General features: G+C 54.5%; 1 protein-coding gene across 1 annotated transcript in view; it reads right to left on the minus strand.

Annotated features, from left to right (window-relative positions):
• The window catches only part of kmt2e (lysine (K)-specific methyltransferase 2E), a 44,153-nt gene that overhangs the window by 6,607 nt on the left and 11,666 nt on the right, over positions 1-25,880 (minus strand). Inside the window, 19 exon segments of the mRNA XM_035425820.1 lie at positions 172-228; positions 2,254-2,489; positions 2,836-2,977; positions 3,438-3,731; positions 4,192-4,581; positions 4,829-5,008; positions 5,582-5,653; positions 7,682-7,780; positions 10,169-10,466; positions 10,769-10,878; positions 11,056-11,173; positions 12,462-12,592; positions 12,758-12,958; positions 13,049-13,087; positions 13,495-13,676; positions 14,116-14,255; positions 14,406-14,632; positions 15,077-15,188; positions 24,264-24,448. Of these exon segments, the coding sequence (XP_035281711.1) occupies positions 172-228; positions 2,254-2,489; positions 2,836-2,977; positions 3,438-3,731; positions 4,192-4,581; positions 4,829-5,008; positions 5,582-5,653; positions 7,682-7,780; positions 10,169-10,466; positions 10,769-10,878; positions 11,056-11,173; positions 12,462-12,592; positions 12,758-12,958; positions 13,049-13,087; positions 13,495-13,676; positions 14,116-14,255; positions 14,406-14,632; positions 15,077-15,188; positions 24,264-24,334 (3,099 nt within the window). The 5' untranslated portion in view covers positions 24,335-24,448.

Genomic DNA, 25,880 nt, shown 5'->3' on the forward strand with positions numbered 1-25,880 from the left:
ACGCATGCACACACACAGACATGCACACACACAGACACGCACACACAGACGCACACAGACATGCACACGCACACACAAACGCACACGCACACAGACATGCACAAACGCACACGCACACACACGCACACACACGTTCTCTCCCTCTCTGACGGGTAATTGTCTCCCTCTCACCTCCTGCACGCTGGGCCTACGGCTGCTCTCCGGGGAACTTTCCGGAGAAGATTCGCTCTGGAACACAAAAGAAATGCGTGACTGTGCGCGCGTATGCGAGTGTGTGTGAGTAAGAGTTAATGTTTACGTGTGTATGAGTTAATATTTATATGTGTGTGTGTGTGTGCATACAAGTTAATGTTTATGTGTGTGTGTGTGTGTGCGTGCATGTGCCTACGTGTTAATGTTTACGTATGTCTGTGTCTGAGCTTGTGTATGTGCGCGTACGAGTAAATCTTTATGTGTGTGTGAGTGTGTGTGTGTGTGTGTGCCTGTGTGTTAATGTGTATGTGTGCGTATGTGTTAATGTGTATGTGTGCATGTGTTAATGTGTATGTGTGTGTATGTGTTAATGTGTATGTGTGCGTATGTGTTATGTGTATGTGTGTGTATGTGTTAATGTGTATGTGTGCGTATGTGTTAATGTGTATGTGTGTATGTGTTAATGTGTATGTGTGCGTATGTGTTATGTGTATGTGTGCGTATGTGTGCGTATGTGTTATGTGTATGTGTGCGTATGTTTTATGTGTATGTGTGCGTATGTGTTAATGTGTATATGTGTGTATGTGTTAATGTGTATGTGTGCGTATGTGTTAATGTGTATGTGTGTATGTGTTAATGTGTATGTGTGCGTATGTGTTATGTGTATGTGTGCGTATGTGTTATGTGTATGTGTGCGTATGTGTGTGTATGTGTTATGTGTATGTGTGCGTATGTGTTAATGTGTATGTGTGCGTATGTGTTATGTGTATGTGTGCGTATGTGTTGTGTATGTGTGCGTATGTGTTAATATGTGTGTGTGCGTATGTGTTGTGTGTATGTGTGTGTATGTGTTATGTGTGTACGTGTGCGTATGTGTTATGTGTATGTGTGCGTATGTGTTATGTGTGTACGTGTGCGTATGTGTTATGTGTATGTGTGTGTATGTGTTATGTGTATGTGTGCGTATGTGTTAATGTGTATGTGTGCGTATGTGTTAATGTGTATGTGTGCGTATGTGTTATGTGTATGTGTGCGTATGTGTTAATATGTATGTGTGCGTATGTGTTAATGTGTATGTGTTATGTGTATGTGTGCGTATGTGTTAATGTGTATGTGTTATGTGTGTATGTGTGTGTATGTGTTATGTGTATGTGTGCGTATGTGTTAATATGTATGTGTGCGTATGTGTTAATGTGTATGTGTTATGTGCATGTGTGCGTATGTGTTATGTGTATGTGTGCGTATGTGTTATGTGTATGTGTGCGTATGTGTTAATATGTATGTGTGCGTATGTGTTAATGTGTATGTGTTATGTGTATGTGTGCGTATGTGTTAATGTGTATGTGTTATGTGTGTATGTGTGTGTATGTGTTATGTGTATGTGTGTGTATGTGTTATGTGTGTACGTGTGCGTATGTGTTATGTGTATGTGTGTGTATGTGTTATGTGTATGTGTGTGTATGTGTTATGTGTATGTGTGCGTATGTGTTAATGTGTATGTGTGCGTATGTGTTATGTGTATGTGTGCGTATGTGTTATGTGTATGTGTGCGTATGTGTTAATATGTATGTGTGCGTATGTGTTAATGTGTATGTGTTATGTGTATGTGTGCGTATGTGTTAATGTGTATGTGTTATGTGTGTATGTGTTATGTGTATGTGTGCGTATGTGTTAATATGTATGTGTGCGTATGTGTTAATGTGTATGTGTTATGTGTATGTGTGCGTATGTGTTGTGTATGTGTGCGTATGTGTTATGTGTATGTGTGCGTATGTGTTATGTGTATGTGTGCGTATGTGTTAATATGTATGTGTGCGTATGTGTTAATGTGTATGTGTTATGTGTATGTGTGCGTATGTGTTAATATGTATGTGTGCGTATGTGTTATGTGTATGTGTGCTTATGTGTCAATGTGTATGTGTGCGTATGTGTTAATGTGTATGTGTGCGTATGTGTTATGTGTATGTGTGCGTATGTGTTATGTGTGTACGTATACTGTTTGCACACGTGTGTTTATGCGTATGCACTTGCGTAAGTGTGTTTCTGTGCGTCTGCACTCACCTCCACTGAACCGGTAAGTGCCTGTGGGGTGTGTGTGGGGGTTGGGGGCGAGGGGTCTGCGCTCTGGTCTTCTGAGCGCGTGCGGGGCGGGGTGGAGAGGAGGTGGGGCGTCCCGGGCGTCTCTGGGAGGTCGGTGCGGGTGGGCGTGGCGCAGGGCGAGCAGTAGGGGGTGGAGCCTTCCGACATGCAGGCGTCCAGAGGGTACAGCCTCCGCTTCTTCAGAGGGGTGGGCAGCTCTGTCACACACAGAGGAGACAGGAGTTACAGCGTGGCACACACACCCACAGGGACACGCACTCACACACACACACACACCATTCACACTCACGCTCAGAGGAGTGGGCAGCTCTGCCACACACACACACACACAGAGGAGACAGGAGTTACAGTGTGGAACACACACTCAAACTCACAGACACACACACGCACACACCACTCACACAGGCTCACGCCCACGCACACACTCTCACTCACACTGCTCAGTGACATCATCGCATTGACCTTTCAAAGCTAACCCAATCACTAGCCCCTCAGGCAGAAGGTCTCCAGTGCGTAATGGGAGCTGCAGGGCGTGACACAGACCTGGTAAAGTGCAGCTGCCGTTGAAGGGGAGGCCGCAGTCCGAGTCCCCGTTGATGGGGGGGCTGAGGGGCCCCTCGCTGGGCAGGATGAAGGGGGGCCGGCTAGGGGACCCCTCCTCCTGCAGAGCCTGCCTCAGCCAGCGCTGCAGAGAGAGAGAGGGGGAGAGAGAGGGGAATGAAGGGAAAGGGAGAGAGAGAGCAAGAGAGAAAGAGAATGAGAGAGAAAGCGAGGGAGATGAGGGAAAGACAGGGACATAGAAAAAGAGAATGAGGGGGAGATAGAGATAGAGAGAAAGGGAGGGAGAGAGAGGGGGAGAAAGAGAGAGGGAGAGAGAAACAGGGCAAGAGAGAGAGAAGGAGATGGAGGGAAAGGGAGGGAGGGAGGGAGAGAGCAAGAGAGACGGTTAGATTAAGACATCAAGCGTGAAAGTGAGTGTGAGCATGTGCAAAAGAGACGGCACATATGCGTGTGTGACTGTGCTTGAGTGAAAGAGAACAGGAGACAGTAGCACAGAAGAGTGTGTGTGAGAGAGTAAGAGTGTGACGGAGAATAAGGGTGCACACACAGGGAGTGCACACAGAGAGAGCGCGCTCCTCAGCTACCTTCTTGCAGGACCCGGAGGTGGGCGGGGTCTCGGGCAGCTCGCGGGAGCGGCGGCGGCTGATTGGCACGCCGGGCGCGGAGGCGCTGCGGCCGGCCAGGAAGGGCGAGGAGAAGCGGATGTAGTGTTTGGGCGTGCTGTACACGTGCGGGCTGCAGGCCAGGCCCGGCAGGGAGTTGAGCTGAGTGGCCAGCACCTCGGGGTCGCTGCTGATGCGCAGGGGGCGCTCTGGAGCCGGCTCGGGCGTCCGCACCACCCGCTCGGGCTTCTCGCCCATCCACTCGCTCACCAAGTGCTGCGGAGGGGGGCGAGGGAGGAGAGCACGCCCCACGTCAAGCACTGCTGAAGCCCTGTTTCACCACACTTCTGTCCCAGTACACTTTCAGTTAATGTTCCACTGTTTGGTTACTGTTCTCTCATAAGAAATTCTACTGTTTAGTCAGGGATGGATAGAACACTATTGATAGACAGCAGATTGAGAAATTCCAGGTTTTACAAGGAAATTCTGAATAGACATCCTGATCAGAGTGTATTCTGCTTCAACATTCATGTAAACATTCATGTAAGACTGTTGGGTCTCAACGCATTTCCATTAAGACCCCGACAATCTGGCTACACTGTACGGGCACCGTCCTACACTGACTTGTGTATCTTGTTACTTTCCTCCACCATCTTTGATCGCCTGCGTCTAGTAAAACCTGGACCGGCTCAAACTGCGAAGGCGGTGCACTGGGTGAGAGGGGAGGCAGCGGTACCTTTTTAGTCTTGGGGTATTTGTGTGCGGAGCGGCAGGGGGGCGCGGGGGAGCCGCTGTGGGGGGGGCTGGCGTCGGGGGGCTGCGGGGGGAGGGGCTCGGGCTCGGGGGCGGCGGCGGCGGCGGCGGCGGCGGCGGCGGTGGGGGACTGGCTCTCGCTGGGCTCGGGGGGCGGCGGCTCCAGGCTCTCTGCGGGGGAACCGGGCTGCAGGTCGGAGCAGGTGCTGATGGTGCGAGCGCGGCGGCGCTGCTGCCCGATGTGCGTGCGGCTCCGCGAGAAGCTCTTCCGCTGCTTGGAGCGGCTCACCTTGGCCGCCGCCGCCGCCGCCGCCGCCGCCGCCACCGCCACCGGCTTCACCCCCGGCTCCTCCTTCACCACGTCCAGCAGGGGCTGACAAACAGGGAGAGAGAGAGGAGAGGGGGACAGAGAGAGAGGGAGGGAGAGAGGGACGGTGGGAGAGGAGGAGATGCGGAAAAGGGTTAACTAAGAGCTGGGATTTCAGCATCTCACAAGATCAAGACAGGCTAGAAACACCATGAAGGTAACAACAGCTTTGTGTAGAAAGGAGATATTGTGTGTGTGTGTGTGTATGTGCAGGTGTGTGTGTGTGTGTGTGTGTGTGTGTCAGAGCGCATACCTGCAGCACAGCGGGGACCTCGGCCTCAGGTGTGGCGGGGGGCTCCTCCTTGATGTCGTTGCGGGCCCCGCCCTCGGCCTTGGTGCCGATCCTCTCCAGGGCCTGCTCCCTGCGCTTCTCCCTCTTCTCCATCCGAGCGAAGGCCTGCAGGATGGCCTCCATCTTCCGCTCCTCCCGCGTCTGCGGAGAGAGGGTGTGAATCGTCAGCCCCCCTGTGGCCGGGCTCCGCCCACCCCGGCCCCGCCCCCAACACCGCCCCTCAGGCTGGGCAGCAGGGGCATCACGCCACACACACACACACACGCGCACACTGCGCACACACTCCGCACTCATTCTAGCAGGCAGGAAACAGAGCACACCCTGCAGCAGGGCGGGAGTCAGAGAGAGGAAAGGAGGGCAGCTTTTTAACTCCTGTCCGGAAAAAAAAAACGGTATCCCGAGGTTAGAGGTTAAAAAAAATGTAAAAACACGACGTCCTTTCAAATCGCGTACGTAGCTGTAATTCCTGTGTGTGTATGTGTGTGTGCATGTGTCTGTGTCTGTGTGTGTGTGTGTGGGAACTGAGGGGACTTTTCTGAGCCCCCACTGGAGCCAGTCTCACCACCAAACAGGGGGGCAGTCCCTGACCTCAGGCTAGGGTCAGACACAGGGACACAGTGTGGGGGTTAGTATGTGTGTGAGCCTAGGAGGTGGTAGGCAGGCAGGACAGGGTTTGGATTTGGGGGGGGGGGGGGGGTTGGGGGGTGAGGTTACCTCCTTGTTTCTTAGTCCCATCCAGCTGGAGCCCCCCCCACTGGGCAGATGGGACTCCTCCACTGGAGTGGCCTGAATGAGAGACAGCTGGTTTAGAAGACAAGAGTCCCCCCACACACATATACACAGCGCCCCCTGCTGGTCCGGAAAGAGCAGGGTGTCAGGGACATGGATCCTGCCTTGGGGGAATGGGGAGGGGGGGGGGCAGGGGGCGGGGCATGGGGAGGTGGAAGAGCCCAGCTGCTCCAGGGAAGAGGGGGGGGGTCCGTCTGTTCCTCCCCAGCACTGAGCTCACACAACATCACCTTTCAGAGAGCGGGTACACAGGAAGACAGACAGACAGACAGACACACACACACACACACTTACAAACACACACACACACTCAGCCTTTTCCAGGCTGATACAGAACTACACGCTGAAAGGTTAAGATGAAGATTAAGTGCTCCAGCAGGGATCACACAACCAGTCCAGGGTCACACTGCTAACAGCTAACAGCTACGCCCGGCAACTCAAACCCCGGGCACATAAAAGAGATCAGGAGCATGAGCTTCTCCGACAAACATGGGGCGGAGCTATATACCTGGGTGTCATCGACAGACTGACTGTCACTAAACCAGGCTCCTCCCATCCCCACTCACATTCACACATCTGGCCACATCCCATGGCATCAGCGTCATTAGAGTCCCACCACCAGAACCTCACACCGCACCCATCCCAGCAGCACCAGCCAGCCAAAGAACCCTCTTACTTCACTCATTACAACCCTCACACCGAAACCAAGCCAGGAAGCGCTCTCCATACCCACAAGCTGATCAACCGAGCTGCCATTCAGTGAAACTACCAACATCACTTCACATGGCTGCAGCATACATCTCCACATATGAATACAATTCCAAAACCTGCTTATTATTTCACAAAAAAGACCCACTGCATGCTGGGAAGGGCTTTGAGTAGACAGACAGGAGCTGCTTGGTCAGCATGTCTGTCACTTGGGTATATACTGGGGCTCTGTAGCTGTTGGGTAAAATGAAGAGCCCTACTGACAGATCCCTGAAGCGGATGGGTTTGCGACTGACAGAATACGGAAGGCCTGTTCACGCCAGAGCAGCCTTCCTACCCAGAAGCCCTCAGAAGGCTCTGGCGGTAAAGCAGCCTCAGATCTGACTGTCGCCATTACAGAGCCAGTCGCCGGCAGAAAGACTCGTCTCAGCAGTCTACACATCTCAGGCCTGCTGCGTGCAAGAGCTGACAGCACGACAAATACCACTGTGAGAGAGTGTGTGTGTGTGTGTGTGTGTGTGTGTGTGTATTTAGTGTATCTGCGTCTGTGTATTGTGTGTATAGTGTGTGTGTGTGTGAGTTTATGTTTCCTAAACAACGTGACATGGGCAATAAAAGAATTACCAAGACCTAGCAAAGACTACTACATAGGATATATTCCAAAAAATTAAGACGTACTATCCCATGTCGTTCACCCTGTAACTGTGCTAATAATAACTTCATTAGTATTATCATTGTTATTAGACAAAGTAGCAGTAGCAATACATAAGTGGTAATGTGTGGATGAGGAGCCAGAGGTTGCAGGTTCAATCCATAGTGGGGCACATTTTACCCTGGAGTGATGAAGCCTGACGTCAGACAGAGGAGGATATGGAACTGGCTCTGGATGAAAGGACCATACGGGAAACAAATAAAGGCATAAAAGAGCTTGGGGCTCTGTGGAGCCGAAATGGCACTGAGGGCGAGAAGGAGGAAAATCTCAAATTAAATTTAAGATAACAGATAAAATGAGCCCAATATAAAAACACCCATTTTTCTTGAGGCCCTGGAGTAGATTAGCAGCCTTTGGAAGAGGGCGAAAGGACGGGAGAGGGTGAGAGAGAGCCGGGGCAGGGGGGGGGGGGAGCACGGACGCAACAGGTGTAGAGAGAGCAGTAGCAGGACGGCGGCGGCGGCGGCGGTGGTAGCGAGTTATTGGGGGGGGGGGGGGGGGGGGGCGAGGGGGGGCACGGGCTGCGCCCCTCACAGACACGACCCCGCAGCGCCACCAGGGCTCCCCCAGCAGGGCGGCGCTCACCAAGGCGCCCGCACACTTACCATCTTCCTCCTCCTCTCCGCAATCTGCTCCTCCGACTCCATCTCTACTTCATTGCTAACGGAGGTTTTCTCTTCAATATCCTCTATTAACTCAGGCTCCTGCAGGTGGAGAGAGGGGGGGGCTGCTTTAGCACTGCGCTCGCGCCAGTCTGGCTACCGACTGGACGGGGGGGTGGGGGGTGCGGGAGAGAGAGGGAGGAGGGGGGTGAGGGGCAGGGCCAGGGGCAGGAGACCGGACTGGGGTGGGCGGTCGGCGGCGTCTCTGTGTTGGCGTGTTGGGTGACGTACGTGGTGAGGTCCTCGATTTGTGTGCAGCGTCGGCTGGTCAGGGTGACAAAGTGTTGGTGCGTGGGCCTCCGCTGGTGCTCTGTGTGTGGTGCTGGATGATCGCAGTGACAGTGACAGAGTGTGTGTGCGACAGTGAGGCTGTGGCCCTGGCCAAGTGGGGTCCATGCCTTCCAATGCCAGGTCAGTCCTGAGTGCCCTACCTCCCTGCCTGCACTCAGCCAATCCTCACCAGCTCTACAGATCACACCCCTGTCACTCAGCAAAACAAAGCACACGCCTCCACCTGGAGCCTTGCCCAGCATCACTACAGGCCTCTGAGTGTGTGTGCGCGTGCGTGTGTGTGTGTGTGCGTGTGTGTGTGAGTGTGTGTGTGTGTGTGTGTGTGTGTGTGTGTGTGTGTGTGTGTGTGTGAGTGTGTGTGTGTGTGTGTGTGTGTGTGTGTGCGTGTTCCATCACTCATCACCTCTCGGGCCATCTCTATTAATCACACGGACCAACGTCACTGACAGCTGCCCCCCTCTGTCGCCGAGCTCTGCTCAGACACAGCCCCACAGAGAGGGGTCTGTCTAACGCGCTCACACACGCAGCTGAAACCCACAGCACAGCCCTGCCAGCGCCGCCACCTGCAGGAGACACGTGACACTGCGGCGTGGAGGAGCCGGAGAGAGGAGGCAGGGGCCCGTCCCCCACGTTAGGGGCCAAGAGCACGCCGGACAGAATACAGAGGGACACAGAAATCCTAGACACGGATTTACAGATAACTCTGCACAACAGAAACCGGTCCAGATGAGCTGTTGGTTTTGTCATGAAGTATTTACGAAAAAGAAAAAAGGGCCAGATGGAGGGAGATAAACAGAAAGAGAAGGAGAGAGAATGACAGAAAGAGAAAGAGAAAGAGAGCGAGAGTGAGAGCGAGAGCAAGAGAGAGAGAGAGAGAGAGAGAGAGAATGACAGAAAGAAAGAGAGAGAGAGAGAGAGAGAGAGGGGTGTCTGTGCCACACTCCTACAGGAAGTTCTCTGTGAGGGCCCCTGGGGTAGAGCCGACGCCCAAGCTCACAGGGGTTCCATCAGGGGCCACATTTCGCCTGTTTTCCCCTTTCCCCAGCGGGCAGAGAGAACCCGCGCTCGCAGACGACCTGGATGGACCGCCGTATTTACCGCCACGTGGAGGACAGGCAGCCGCCGCTCCCTCCACCACCTCATGATTCACCGTTACGAGACACAAGCCCTCTTCGCACGGTAAACGCTTTCGCCAAATCACAAGTGAATTGATGGACTAGAAGGACAACCGCACAGGAAGGGCTTTTTTGGAGACGCCCCAGAGCCACGGGGAGGGGCTGGGGTCACAGACGCCCCGCTCTGTTTGCTCCTGGACCCGCAGCACAGACGGCACACGCACCGCTCCATCACATTCAAACTGCCCACTCACCGACACAGAACAACCACGGCCTGGAGGCATACAGGAAATGGCACATCATGTGACCAAATGACTGCGAGTATTATGGTCATGGCGATGATGGTGTGAAGATGACGATGGTGATGACGATGGAGTGGTGTGACAGGGTGGCGGGGGGGGGGGGGGCGAAAGGACAGTAAAAACCACAATGAGGGGCAGATGAGGGTGAAGGACTATGGGAGAACTGCTGTTGTCAGGGAGATGGTGACATCACAATGACTGAAAGAAAACAGGCCTCTGTGTAGAAGAGGAAGGAAAAGTGAGGGGCGGAGTGAGGAAGTGATTGACACTGTGACAGGCAGGAAGTGGGTGAAAGGGAACCCGCACTGGGGAAAAAACATGAACCAAAAATAATAACGGTGATGCAAGATTCTCTCTCTGTTGATGTCCATTTCAAAACCACTCGCGGTTTTACCAGTCACTGATTTGATTTGAAATCGTGGCATTCAGCTGAACTGAAAACACATTCATGCAAATCAATGACCATGAAAACCGTCCTCCTGGACAGCAACAACAGTCAGCCAGCAATCCCATAGTGCACTGTTACAGTGCGTTTACAAACAGAAGCCACGGGCTTTCCCAAAAGTGAGTAAGATAAAAAGTAATTGGTTTTGAAAGAAAGCAAATGAGAAAATAATCATTTCCCATTCTCCGCATTGTGAATTCATGTTTTTCCCCTGGAGTGCAGGTGCCTCAGCAGTAAGGGTGGTGGGCAGGGCGGGGGGAGGGGGGGGGGGGGGTACCTGGTTGTTGGAGATGGAGAGCCGGAGGGGGGACAGCTTCCTCTGCTTGGCGTCGGCGAGGGCCTTGCCCTTGGCGGCGGCGTTGGCTCCGTCGCAGTCCAGCGTGATGTTCTGGTTCTGCGCCCCCTCCCCGTCCCGCTCCCGCTCCCTCTCGCGCTCGCGCTCCCGCTCCCGGGGCGGGTCCTTGTCCTTGCGGCCGCGCCGCCGCCGCGTGTCGTTCTCGGTGGGCTCGGAGTTGTGCTTGAGCACGGGGCACTCCGGGTTCCCCTTCAGGCACGCGCAGTCCACCTTGTACTTACTGCGGGGGGGGGGGAGAGCGGCGCGGCGGCCGCGTTAGCATCAGCGGCTAAACGCCACTGCTTTCATAATGGGGCACGGGAGGCACAGAGGTGCTGAATCGCTAGCAGGAGGTTTCAGTGCAATTCAAAATCACAATGCCAGGGATGTGCCACTGACTCACATCCCCCCTCACAGAGAGCTCTCATTACACTGTGCTGACCGGTTGTGACAGGGGAATCGCCCTCTACCACAGCCTGCGTGCGTGTGGTGTGTGTGTGTGTACGTTTGTGTGTGTGAGCGTGTGCGTGTGCACGTGCTCACCAGCTGCCGTAGTCGTAGTCGAACCCAATGGTGATCTCGCTGCCCTTGACGATGGGCCTCAGAGAGTAGATGTACAGGTGCAGCGTGCCGTCCTCGATCACGTGACGCACCTGCGTGGGGGCAGAGAGGCTGAAGGTGAGGCTCTGTGAACACCCCTGATCCAGGGCCATGAGGACCGCACCGAACAGCCCGATGCCACGCCCCACGGCAGCGCCCACACGGCAACGCCCCACAGCTGGGGGGGGGGGGGGGGGGCGGCAGTCACTGGCGTGCGATTGGACGCTCACCTCGGCGTTGGGGATGCAGGAGCGGCGGATGAAGCGGGCCTCGTTCCCGAAGCTGCGGGCGTCCACACACACCTCCAGCCCGTGGAACTTGGAGTAGAAGAGAACGAACGGGTACGGCCTGCGGAGCGGGGGGGGAGCGGTTAGAGCAGAGGCAGTGGGACCAAACCACCACAGCTACCACACACAGACCAAACCACCACAGCTACCACACACAGACCACACCACCACAGCTACCCCATACAGACCAAACCACCACAGCTACCACATACAGACCAAACCATCACAGCTACCACACACAGACCACACCACCACAGCTATCCCATACAGACCAAACCACCACAGCTACCCCATACAGACCAAACCACCACAGCTACCACATACAGACCAAACCACCACAGCTACCCCATAGAGACCAAACCACCACAACTACCACACACAGACCAAACCACCACAGCTACCACACAGACCAAACCACCACAGCTACCCCATAGACACCAAACCACCACAACTACCACACACAGACCAAACCACCACAGCTACCCCATAGAGACCAAACCACCACAGCTACCACACACAGACCACACACAGACCAAACCACCACAGCTACCACACACAGACCAAACCACCACAGCTACCACACACAGACCAAACCACCACAGCTACCACACACAGACCACACCACCACAGCTACCACACACAGACCACACCACCACAGCTACCACACATAGACCACACCACCACAGCTACCACACACAGACCACACCACCACAGCTACCACACACAGACCACACCACCACAGCTACCACACAGACCACACCACCACAGCTACCCCACACAGACCAAACCACCACAGCTACCACACACAGACCAAACCACCACAGCTACCACACACAGACCAAACCACCACAGCTACCACACAGACCAAATCACCACAGCTACCACACACAGACCAAACCACCACAGCTACCACACACAGACCAAACCATCACAGCTACCACACAGACCAAACCACCACAGCTACCACACACAGACCAAACCACCACAGCTCCCACACACAGACCAAACCATCACAGCTACCACACACAGACCACACCACCACAGCTATCCCATACAGACCAAACCACCACAGCTACCCCATACAGACCAAACCACCACAGCTACCCCATACAGACCAAACCACCACAGCTACCCCATACAGACCAAACCATCACAGCTACCACACACAGACCAAACCATCACAGCTACCCCATACAGACCAAACCATCACAGCTACCCTATACAGACCAAACCATCACAGCTACCACACACAGACCAAACCATCACAGCTCCCCCACACAGACCACATCAGGCCAAGTGCTCGTTAGGTCATTAACAGAAATGAGAGATGCAGGCAGTGAGGGCCTCACCTCTTAAAGAAGTAACCGTTAGCCTCAAACTGCTGGCGCAGCATGAACTTGCCCCGGTACTCAATGATGAGCGAGTCTGGAGCCAGATCACACACAGCCTTCAGAATCTTCTTATTCTTCTGCACCTGACTCTGTGGGAGGAGAAGCAAGGCCATCTATCAGTGTGTGTGTGTGTGTGTGTGTGTACGTGTTTAAGACAGAGACTAACCTCCACAGGAGGTTTGAAGGCTGCAGGGTGTGTGTGTGTGTGTGTGTGTGTGTGTGTGTGAGTGAGAGAGAGACAGACAGAGACTCACCTCCACAGGAGGTTTGAAGGCTGCAGGGTGTGTGTTGTAGGCCATGCTCTTGCCGTCTGCAGCCTCCTTGACCCTCAGCAGGAGCTGCATATCCTCGCTGTACTGGTTGCTGCTGGCCTCCTCATAGCGCTCCATCCAGGTCTTGATCTTGTTCTCCCACAGTGAGGGCGTGTCTGTGGGGTCCAGCTCTGGGGCGGAGCCCTGTTGCCAGGAGACAGGAGGGCACGGGTCACACACACACTCTCTCTTCTTGCACCATCAGAGATTCATTCTGAACATGACTGGGCCTACCTTGACCCTGGACGACTTCCTGGACCCCTCGCGGAATGCCTGAGAGAGAGAGAGAGAGAGAGAGAGAGAGAGAGAGAGAGGTTAGTTGTAACAGTGAGTAACAGGGATAGGGAACAATTGAGACACATCACAGGTCATCCGTTTTCTCTTTCAACATATGTTTGTTACTGTTGCATTCTTTGTGGGCTGTGTGCAACACTATGGTAAAAGTTAGAAAATACATGAGCTGATGGGAAACCTGACTGAGCTGAGCTGAGTGACAGGCAGACTGACTGACACAGGTTTAGAGTGAGGCCTGTAGGGAAACTGCAGGGAGAGAGGGTGGAGCTCGGATGGGGGCGGGACTGAGCTGAGTGACAGGCAGACTGACTGACAGGGGTTTAGCGTGAGACCTGGAAGGACACTGCAGGCAGAGGGGGCGGAGCTCGGACGGGGGCGGGGCTGACCTTCTTGGCTCGGGCGGGGACGGGCCCGGGCTCCTTGTCGCCGCTCTTCTTGCGCTTCTTGTCGGCTTGCTTATTGGCCATGCGTGCCGGCGTCAGCGTGATGCTGGTGGGCGGGTGCTGGAAGGCCGTGTACAGCTCCAGCGGCACCTCGTCTCCGCTCTCCGTCGCGCTGGTGTCCCCGTCTGCAGCGCGCGCGCGCACACACACACACACACACACACACACACACACATTTCAGCAAATACCGCTTACTGAAGCATCACCACCAGGTACATAATTCACAGCTGCCTGACGCAGAGACACGCTCCTGTTTACACACAACACGGCTCACACCACCGGGCCACACCTCTGAGCTCAGTGAACCCAGCCGGCCTCTGAAGCTGGAGACACGTGTGAGCACCGCTGTGGGGCGGCGTGGCGCGGGGGAAGGTCTGAGGACGGCTGTGCACGTGTGCACGTGCATGTGTGTGTGTCTATGTGCGTGTGTGTGCGTGTGTGTGTGTGTGTGTGTGTGTGTGTATGTGTGTGTGTCTATGTGCGTGTTTGTGTGTGTGTGTGTGTGTGTGTGTGTATGCGTGCGTGTACGTGTGTATGTGTCCGCGGGCTGACAGAGATACTCACCCGACATGTTCTCCCTCTTCCTGGTCTGCAGCACAATGGCCCTGTCTCTGTCCAAGCTGCGGGGCTGGCAGCGCTCACACAGATACGTCTCAGGAATGTGCTGCCTGTCGATCCCCATGCAGTCGATGTGCTGCCACACGCTGGCCGGAGGGAGAAGTGCAACGTTAGCCAGCTCTACCTTCCATCTCGGCACCTACTGCAACAGGGCCAAATTTGGCCCCCATCCAGTGCGGATGCCCTTGACGACCCCCACGGGACGGCCAGCAGGGGGCGCTCTCCCCGGGCCTCACCTGCACTTGTCGCAGCAGATCATGTAGCCATCGTCGTGGGTGAAGCCGCAGATGCAGCGGGTGATGTCGGCCCCGTAGCTGCTGTCCTCCGAAGTGCTGAGGGTGGTGCCGCGGGACGCCTCGTCCTGGGCGCCCGGCACGAACAGCCCCTCCCCGGGCCGGATCAGCACCGTGGGCGGGGGTGAGGCGGGCGGCGTTGGCGGCGGCCGGGCGCCATAGTTATGGTCCTGGAAGGGGGGGGGGGGGGGGGGCGCGAGGACATACGTTAGCGAGAATGACTTTGAGCTGCTGACTCAAACTCATAGGTCATAGGTCAAGGGCAGGCTGGGAAATAAATGCCAGCCACCAGCCAAATGCTGGTACATTCCATCTGTGGCTGACAAACCTGTTTACTTTAACAGCCGCTTAGGAAGGTAACCACCCATCACACTGAGTTCCTGTTCTATACTATATGTCTAGTTGTCTGGTAATACAGTGAAATTTGCTGGTGAACTTGCGGCCAGTGGACGTAAAAGTTAGTTTTCCCTCCTGGTCAGTGGTCTGCTAGTTTTGGTTTCACTTTAAAATCAGTAACCACAGCAACCGGGCTGCAGGCCCCCGCTCATAGGGCGATGTGCGTAGGTGACACACGCGAGACACGTGACGGGCCAATGAGAGAGCGCGATACTCACGGCGTAGGGCAGCCCAATGTAGCTGTGCGAGTGGTGAGAGCTACTGCTGTAGATCTGGTGTGGGTAGCTGGACTTCTCCACAACCACAGGGCTGGCCTCCACCGATTCAGGTCTGTTCAACACAGAGGGGCAGACGAGTCAGAGAGAGGCTGGGAGAGCCAGAGACACAGAGGGAGGGAGAGAAAAAGAGCGCTACACAAAAGGGGAGAGAGAGAGAGAGAGAGCCACACAGAGGGAGAGAGAGAGAGCGCCACAGAGACACAGAGGGAGAGAGAGCACCACACAGAGACAGGGAGAGAGAGAGAGAGAGAGAGAGAGAGAGCCACACAGAGACACAGAGGGAAAGAACTAGCAGATAATCAAACTCACAAAAAATTTCACAATGACACCCAATATTAATGACACCAGTCCAGTATGCGACTCGAATGCAGCCGATTCAACCAGCTCAGATCACACTGCACTACTGCAGTGGACAGATAGGTGGCAGCTCTGTGGCAGTACCAGTCAGCTCCACTAGGGGGCTGGTGTACAGGAGACCTTGATAGTGTGGGAAAGCCAGCTGAAAGGTGGCATTTCCTGCAGTGTGAATGGGGCTGGGGAGGAGCTCTTAAAAGGCTTTCAGTGAGACTCAGAGGTGCCATTTTAACTGCTCTGCACTGATGGCCATTCAGCTCATTTCTAAAGGCTTTGGCAAGCCAGACACGGACTTAACAGAACTGTGCGGACTGGGGAACAGCAGGCAGGCAGGCAGGCAGACACACACGTAAACAAACACACAGGTGAACACACACGCCCACTGCAGCGGGCACACACACACACACACACACACACACACACAAGGCGTGCCTTTACCCTGTCAGTCAGGCCGGCTGACTGGCTGGAGCTGATAGGAAGCAGAATAACAGGAGAGCTGTAATCTCCTCACAATAGAGGCAGTTTAAACCAGAGCCTTCTATCTGCAGGCCACACACACACACACACACACACACGCACTCTGCCCTTTCTCTCCTGGAGTATCTCCCACACACTCCCTCCACCGGATAAGAGACTGTAATCCAGGTGTGCGCACACACGCGCACACGCACGTGCACACGTGCACGCTCGCACTCGTGAGGCCATTCACTTCAAACAGGAAAAGTCACCTCGGATTAAGCACACATACGATGAGACCGCACTGCAGAAGCTCAATCAGAGAGACTTCAGTGCACCGCAACGGGCCGCTAACGCTAAATAAAACAGCAGCTCAGGAACAGGGCTGCTGCACTCCGACAAAACAGCCAGGCTACATCCCACACTGGCTAACCGATTAGCAAGACATCCTGGTGCTGAGGTGCAAGAGTGAGTCATACGGACTGATGAGGTTTAGCAGATGTGCAGAAAGAAAGGGGGAGAGCAGTGGAGAGATAAAGGAGAGAGGGACAGAGGGAGAGAGCCACGGAGGGGGGACAAAGGACCAGGGGGTGCAGGAGGGGAAGTGACAGACACAAAGAGCAGCCAGCATTACTGTCAGAGCGTACGCACTGCACAGCCTGCTGTCACACACTCCTCATTACCACACACACCCAACACAAACAACCCGGGAGAAAGGGGGGGGAGGAGGGAGAGAGAGGTGGAGAGGGGGAAATAGAGAGAGAGAGGAGGGGGAGGGGGGACAGAGAGAGAGAGAGGTGGAGAAGGGGAGAGAGGAGGGGGAGGGACTGGAGATGTCAGGGTGCTATTAAGCAGAAGTATTCAGTTAAACATACAGTGCGCAGCCACACACACACACACACGTTCTCTCTCTCTCTCTCTCTCACACACACACACAGTAAGAGACAGGCAGACATTGGGCAGCCGTGTATGCGTGTGTTAACCGGCCCTTGCTCGGTCGGTCTGCACAGCTGGCTCAAGGTCAGCGCGGACGCCGGCGGCCGCCCCGCGAGGCCCAGGCTCAAACGGCCAACCGCTTCACGGCCGTGTTTCAGCCGTCCAATCAAACCGAAACCGAGCCTCCCCCATCGTCGCCGCCGCCGCCGCCACAGGGCTCAGATCTGCACAGAGTCACGTGACCCCGCTCCGTCACGCCCCTGCGAAACGAGGGAGAGGGGCAGACCCTCGCTGACGTCAGTACAGAGCCACACAGTGCGGGCCCGCGCGCGTGTGTGTGTGTGTGTGCTGCTACACTACAGGGGACACCTGAGTGAGTGTGAGAGAGAGAGAGAGACAGAGAGAGAGAGAGAGAGGGAGAGAGAGAGGGAGAGACAGAGAGAGAGAGAGAGGGAGAGAGAGAGACAGAGAGACAGACAGAGAGAGAGAGAGGGAGAGACAGAGAGAGAGAGAGAGAGAGAGAGACAGACAGAGAGAGAGGGAGAGGGAGAGGGAGAGAGAGAGAGAGACAGAGAGAGAGAGAGAGACAGAGAGAGAGAGAGAGAGAGAGAGAGGGAGAGACAGAGCGAGAGAGGGAGAGAGAGAGAGAGAGAGAAAGAATGAGAGACAGAGACAGACAGAGAGAGAGAGGGAGAGAGAGAGAGAGAGAGAAAGAATGAGAGACAGAGAGAGAGAGAGAGAGAGAGAGAGAATGAGAGACAGAGACAGACAGAGAGAGAGAGAGGGAGAGGGAAAGGCACACACACACAGAGGAGCCGGGCTGTCCCGCAGCCCTGCAGGCCCTGCCGGTGCCGGCTCTCCTGTCCTCCGCTCCGTTCAGAACGGCGGTGGCGCCTCCTGCAGCCGGAGTTCCGCCCGGCGCGCATTCCGCCGCATTTCCAGCGGCGCCCAACGTCGCAGCGCCGCCATCCCGCGCCGTTAGCTTCCACGCCACGGCCGAGCCCCCGAGCATGCTGGGAGCGAGCGCCCGGACCCCGCAGAGCGCCCAAAAGCCAAAAACACACTCCTGCTACCGATGAGCAAGCCGTGTGCTGATTTAACTGGTTGACGGCGAAGCCCCCAGGACTCGGACGTAATTGTTTATCACCAAGCACGGGCAGTGTGCAGAGGTGAGACACAATAAATGCAGCTGGTTTTTGGTTGGTCGCCAGTAGGAACACTTTTAGAAACCCATATACCTGATTCTAACCCCGGTTCATCTGTCCCCATTCTGCAAAGTGAGCCACTAACAGTGCCTGACAATATTTGCCATTTTATAACCATCTCATTACTTTTGGTTAAAAAAAATCCTGCTAGCCTAAGGACGAGTTTGTACCTATATTTCCACAAAAGCTGTAGTAATGTGCAGGTCCTAGTTCCCTCTTAGTATATTTTTCCCAGAGCGAGAGAGAGAGAGGGAGAGATAGAGGGAGAGGCAGAGAGAGAGATACAAAACTGACATGTGAACCTGAAAATACCATGACAAAGTACAAACTAAGCAAACAGTCTGGCCATTGAAACTGGCCAACACAACCAGACAAAGAGAAGCATTCACACCAAAATCATTCCATTAATCGGAAATTTGACAAATGGTTTAAAAAAAAGTCCATTCCTGTAGAGGAGAGGAGCCTCATTATTCAGGCCTGGCAGCAATGTAGGCCGACACCAACATGAGTTATATCCAGAGGGACAGAGATCGCTTCTGGGGTATTAATGTTTTTACACGTACAAACATGTGTTACACGTGTCATTACTGTATGTTAAGTTCCGCTGGAAACCTGAGAGCTTCTCTAATGTTTAGTGAATTATATTTAAAAGCAAATCACTTGAAATTGAAAATGTATAGAGCCAAGAGTGAGCGGGGGAAGAGCAGAGAGAGAGAGAGAGAGAGAGAGAGAGAAACAGGAACCATACTGTACAAGGAAGTGAAGACGAATCGGAGCAGTCACTGAGCAAGAGCAGTGAATGGCGGGAGAGCTCACCAGTAAAGGACAAAAGGACACGCTTCTCCCTTCATCTCATCCCTCTCTTCCCTCTCTCCCCCTTTCCCTGGCAGCTCAGAGGAGTACAGTACCCGCGGGGAGCCTCTCCTTCTCTCTCTCCCTCGTGTTCGCTCAGTGGCGCGCTACGCTGCTCCCGCACGCTGGCGCCCTGCTGCTCAGTGACGAAGCGAAAGTAAGAGTGGGCCTGGGGGCGGAGCGGGCGAACGCACACGCGGATACGCACACGCGCTCTCTCACACGCCGCGCACACACACACACACGCCGCACGCCCACGCACACACACACACACACACACACACATACACACACACACACACAGATACACATACAGTATACTCTCACACGCCGCACGCACACGCACACACACACACACACATACACACACACACACACAGATACACATACACACACACATACCGCACGCAAACACACAAACACACACACACAGATACACATATAGTATACTCTCACACAGACACCGCACACATACACACACACACACACACACAAACACAAACACACATACCGCGTGCAAACACACACACACGCACACAGATACAGTATACTCTCACACACACTCTCTCTCTCACACACCATACACACACACACAGTATACTCTCACACACACTCTCTCTCTCTCTCACACACACACACACAGTATACTCTCACACACACTCTCTCACACACCACACACACACGCACACAAACACACAGATACACCCTCACACACACACTATACAACCAAAAGTATCTGGACACATCTTGGTCAGGGGCTGTTTATCATGGTTTGGCCTTTGGCCTTTGTTCCACTGGAGGCAAATCTTAAAGCTACAGCATACAATTATAGATTATCCTGTGCTTCCCCAACAGCTTGGGAAAGGCCCCTTCCTGCTTCAGCATGACAATGGCCCCAGGCACACAGCAAGGCACATATAGAAATGGTTTTTTCAAGGATGGTGTGGACGAACTTGACTGGCCTGCTCAGAGCCCCGACCTCAACCCCATCCAACACCTTTGGGATCAACTGGAAAGCCAACTGCGAGCCAGGCCTAATCGCCCAATCAGTGCCTGACCACACTAATGCTCTTCTGGCTGAATAGAAGCAAATCCCTGCAGCAATGCTCCAACATCTAGTATAAAGCCTTCCCAGAAGAGTGGAGGTTGTTATAGCAGCAAAGGGTGGACCAACTCCATATTAATGCCCATAACTATGAATGGGATGTTGGTTGTCAGGTGTGCACATACTTTTGGCCATGTAGCGTATACGATTTATATATACTCTATTTTAAGAAGATGCACACGGACAGCAGACACACGCACAAACACACACACACATACACACACACACAAGCACACACACCCTGGCTGTGCTTGGAGACCAGTGCGACTGCGCAGGAAGGGATTGCATCACCCTGTCAATGAGGCTGGGAACAGTGCCAGGAGAGCGAGAGAGAGAGGGACAGAGAGAGGGACAGAGAGGAAGGGCAGGAGAGGCAAAGAAAGAGGCAGAGGGAAAGTGTAAGCTCAAGGATGTGTGTGAAAAGCCAGTATTCATAGGGAGGTTTGCAAAGAGGAGCATTTTAAAAATCACATCCATACTGGCAGGACACTCATGCACAGCTCATGGGATAAATCCCCCCCCCCCTGTGGAATCTCTCAGAGACAGAATCAAACCAATCGAATGGGTCTAATTTGCATAGAGACAGAGAGGGCGGAGCAGGGCGCTGGACGCAGGGCCTCCGTGGGGCTGGCGGCAGAGGCGCTGCTAATCCCAGCAGTCAGGAATAGCAGAGCGACAGCAGCGCTAACGCAGCGCTCAGAGAGCGGAGCTAAACATAGCCCCGCTACACACCTCCACAGGCTTCTACTACTCTACCCGTAACGCTCACACACACACCCACACACGCACGCACACACACACACACCTGTTGAGAGGGCGACAAGAGGACTGAAATAAAGATGAGGACAAGGCGGGAGGGAGGGAGGGAGGGAGAGGGAGGGGGAGAGAGAGAGAGAGAGAGAGGCAGCAGAGCCAGAGGCAACGCCTCGACTCTGGAGCAATCCCACTCGCTGCCATGGTAACCCTCCGTCGCCATCAGCGCACACTCGCGCACACACAGAAAAAGAAGGAGTAAATAAATAAATAATCACAGAACCACGCGCGCGCACGCAGCACGTTGCCGCGGGCGCCGTCTCCATAGCGCCGTCCGGTCCCGACGGCTCCTGGCTGCCCCGGAGGGCTCGGCTGCAGCTGCTGCCCGCGCCGGCGAGTCCAGCGCCCCGGTGACACGCCGCGCGGGGGGGAGGGGGAGGGGGAGGGGCAGCCTGTCCGCCGCTCGACGCTACGCTTACGCTACACCGGCCCCGGCTCAGCGCTACGGCAACATGGCCACGCCGCTCCGCCACCCTTCCCACGCTCCTCTCCCTGTTTCCCAGCGAAGCGTGAGGTCATAAGGGCTGTGCGCACGGCGCTGTTCTCAGCCGCACCACCGCTCCTCTGCAGAAGACGCGGTGACTCTGAGGCGCTGGCGCAGAGCCCGCCCCGTTCATTAAGCCGAGGTGAAGTTAGCCGGGCGTGAGCCTGAGCACGCCGCTCTGGGTTAGCCGCTCAGGGTTAGCCGCTCAGGGTTAGCCGCTCTGGGTTAGCCGCTCTGGGTTAGCCGCTCAAAGCTTCATGAGCAGAAACCCTCGTTCCCTCCGCTGCCCGTGTCCCAGAACACCCGGGTCCTCCCACCGACGCTGGGCCAAGGCACGGCCCATGAGCCTCTGCGGCGGCGCTCGGTGGCGCTTTATATGCTCTCCGCGTGGGGCGTTTAAATTTTAATGCCTTCACATTCACATTCGTTTTCAAACGAGCTTCCGCAGCGACACTCGGACACTGTGAGCGCTGCTCTGCTGGACTGAGAGCGGCCATTCAGGGCTGGAGCAGCACAGCCAACACGGTGCTGCTGGAGCGGGTCTGAGCTGAGCAACACCTGCACACAGACACAAACTGCCATAAACAGAGCGCTCATCAGGAGTCAGGCTCAAGAACTTAGCTTCCCTCGCTAATGACACGCAGTGACATCACTCAGTGGGCGTATCCTAACAGCGATTAGCAGCCGTGTGCGAGACCTGACACAGCAGCTGCAGAAAAGCGCACTCAGAACAGAGATAATGCGCAAGGAGCTGCCATTTTACCCACCCCGCCTCAGCACAACAAGGGCCTCCTTCTCACCTGAGGGAGAAGAGGACAGCAAGCAAAGCTCCGCCTCCCCGGCCGCTGGGGGCGGTCTGACTCTGCGCATAATTATCTCAGGCAGGAGCGCGGTCGTCACCCAGCGTTCCTAAGGCGGGGAGGCGAGGCCGTGGGGCGACCGGGCCGCTGGGCCAGGGCTGGGCCGGGGGCTCCCCTGTGACCGGGCCACCATGGCGGGGGGAGGGCCCTGGGGGCGGCAGGCTCCGGACACGGGCCTGTGCTCGCGGTGTGCGCTCCGAGCCCGCTAACGTGCGTCACGCAGATCAGTGCAGGCAGGAGCGGCCCTCAAAACCAAAGGGCTTACAGGGAGTGCCCGCGGCCATGGAGCGGAGGGGAGGGGAGGGGGGGTGCGCTGGGACAAATTAAGTCGCGTAAAACGGGAGAGGGCCACCTGTCACTCTGCGACTGCACAACACTCACCATGGCAACGGGGCCTGCTCAGCTCAGGGGGAGGAGGGAGGGAGGGAGTGAGGGAGGGAGGGAGGGAGGGCGGGGATTTTCGGAGTTTGGAAGGAGCTCAGCTGTCACTCAGTTAAGCGTTCCCGGGACGACGGGGCGGGAGAGAGGTCACATGTGCTGCACCATAAAGACACTCTGATCCCACAGAGGGTCCCTCTGCACTGACCCCTCCGGCACAGCCCCAGGGTCAGCTCAGTGCAGCCCCGCACGCTGCCTACCGCTCGCAGCGCAGGTCACATGTGCCCACGGACACGAACAGGCCGGCCACACAGTGGGCACATTACTACCTGCAGCGGACGAGTCTGCTCCAGTGGAACAGGCTGAACAGCAGGAAGAGAACGAGCGAGAGAAACAAAGGGCCACAGAGCCAAAATGGAGCCGAGAGGCAGCAGCCAAATAATAATCACTGAAAAGCACGCTCACTTTGAAACACAATGGCTGTGTCCCAATACGAAGTCAGCTGCACCAGAAGGCAGCTTTTGAAGGCTACATTTTCACTATTTTTCACACTTGTACTTGGTAGGCGTGTCCCAAACCAAAGTCATCAAAAAATGCGTCCTTCTAGGGTGCCTTGTTTCAGTTAAACCTGAAGGCGACATCTGACGCGTCCTTCAGCTGGAAGGATATCCCATAGGGCCTTGCGATTTCCTCAGATTCCTCCCTTCCGTTAAATGAATGGTGGCTCAAACCAGCAAAGCAGTGGAAATGTGGAATACACAGTGAACTCCATAATTTGTTGTAGTAATATCTAAAAGTACATGAACCAGTGGCTAGTTATGCAGTTAGCTGAACGTAAAACCAGTTTTGTTTTCCCTTAAATAGAGAATCAGGACGATTGTGGCTACAATGACAAGATCCGTATTTATTCTCCTAGTTGGAAAGTAAAAAGCCGTTGGCTGTAACAGTAAACACTGATCTCCTGTGGGTATGTGAATGCTCTGCGTCCCAAATTCTCCTCCTTTTGAAGTCCCTTTTCCGTCAGGAGGCAGCCTTCAGAGGGAGCTCACTTCTAAGGGCGCAGGCAGCGAGGCAGCTGCCTTCGTACGGGGACACAGCCAAAATCTGCCCGTTTTGCACATTGTGAAAAGGTTTTTCTGGTTCAAACTCAAATGAAGGCTTGTGGTGCAAGAGAGAGAGACAGAGTGAGGGAAAGCAAGAGAGACAGACGGTGAGTGAGAGAGAGAGAGAGAGAGAGAGATGGATAAGGGTACAGAGAGAAACAAACTCAACCCACTTCTTAGCAGAGAGGAGCTTGCAGTCAGACACCGAGCAGTGATAGATCCTTACTAAGCACAGGCTTAGTCAACATAGCACAGCCACTGAAAAAGCCATGGCTACCAAAAGAGTAATGAATATGTGGCCCCTACACAACAGGTGAGGTAGAGACAGGAGTGCGCTTTCTCCTGCAATCTGATAAATATTCAGAAATGGGGAAAACAATAAGACATAACTCCCAGCTTTCTACAGCGAGATGAAAGAGAGAAAAGGCCAATCCTTCTGGGAGAGAGGCACACACTGCTGAGCTTGTGATGATACGCCACGGCCTGAGGACAGACGGACACTGAGGAGACAGACGGACAGAGAGAGAGAGAGAGAGAGAGAGACAGAGAGAGAGGGAGAGAGAGAGAGAGAGAGCACTCACTCCGAGCCTGCAGCCATGTCCAGGTACGAGGTGTTTCCAGTGTCCACCCCTACTGGGACTGCTATGCTCATGACGTTCTCTTCTGAGAAATTCTTGTCCTACTGAGTCCAGAGCAGGAGGATCCAAAACACTGAGGCATGCCAGCCACAGCACTCATTGCACACATCTAAGTGCATCCACCAAGCCTGCGGACACACAGGGAGAGAGAAACACAGGGTCAGACCAGTGAGTTATAACACATTAAACAGCAGCTATGCATTAACAAACAAATGCATTCCGCAACAGTTCGCCATGTTCACCCGTGGAGGGATATTCTGTACAACAGGCAAGATTTAGATGACCTTAAATATGCTCCGGGGAGAGATTCTAGCAGTTTCCATTGTTAAACAGTGGCAGGCATATGTGAAGGCTACTTCAGCGGTACAAAGCGACCTCTAAGCATTCAAAGGACTGCAGTGTGTCAAAGTACCCTGGGAGCCCACTAGAGGGAGCTCCGCAGCGCCAAGAAGGGGTTCCCATTAACAAAAGGAGGAGGAATCATGACTGTTGCCATTTCACTTTGAATTAAACGACTGTTCTTTCACAGCTCAAACACACAAACGCCTTTATCGCCGTCCCCAGCACACAGCAGATCTATCCTGCTGAGCTATGATGCTCTCCCTGGGTCACTCACTAACACACACACGCATGCGCGCGCGCACGCACACACACAGACACACACGCGCACACAGAGGGAACAGAAAAAGAACTAAATAAGGCCAACAGGTTAAAAATAACCTTCTGAAAAAAAAAACCTTCCTTAACTAATAATAATCCATAAAAATAAGATACAAATGACCTGGTAATATCAAATGCTTCAAATAATCCGGTTTAAAAAGCCCTGCTGCATAGGAATCGCATCAGATAATAAATGAGTAAATATGTGAATGCAATGCATTCAATGAGAAACAGGAAACGACCATTGGTAAGTAGTAGCTTCAGACGTATATCAGTCAGTCTTCAAAGATGTTTATCAGGGAAACGGCAGGTCAGTCCAGCCCCACTCGATACACCACAGCGAGGAGGAAAGGGCATTAGGGCACATCTGACTGTGTGCTCACGCTCGAGTGTCTGCGTCTTCCCCTCCCCAGCGCCGGCGCCCTTGACCAGCGCTCGGGAAGCAGCCATTACGGCTCTAGCTTCACCGGCCCGAGTGGCCACCGGCCCCGCAAAGGGCCTGTGCTTTGAGCCAGAGAGACACCGGCCCCGCAGAGGGCCTGTGCTTTCAGCAGGCGCTGTGAGCCAGAGAGACACAGAGCTCTCCTGTAACAGACACACTGCACGCGGGCAGACCCCGGGAGGTAAAGGAGACGGTCAGCGCCCCGTTTGTTTGGCGAATCAGGAAAAATGGGCGGGGGGGGGGGGGGCAGTCTGGCGAAAATGAAGGTGCACAGTGGGGCAGTGATGAGGCCGGCCAGATACTGACAGAGACGACACCTGTCTGCTCCAGGGATAATTAATAGCAGTGTGGAGAGAGAGAGAGAGAGAGGCTGAGAACAGGGCTGCCCTGTTCCTGGGAACCCACTGTCTCGTAGGTTTTCATTTCAGCTCTAATTTAGCAGAGCAGATTGTAGGAAT

The sequence above is a fragment of the Anguilla anguilla genome, chromosome 7, assembly GCF_013347855.1.
Source record: "Anguilla anguilla isolate fAngAng1 chromosome 7, fAngAng1.pri, whole genome shotgun sequence".
Taxonomy (NCBI): Eukaryota; Metazoa; Chordata; class Actinopteri; order Anguilliformes; family Anguillidae; genus Anguilla; species Anguilla anguilla.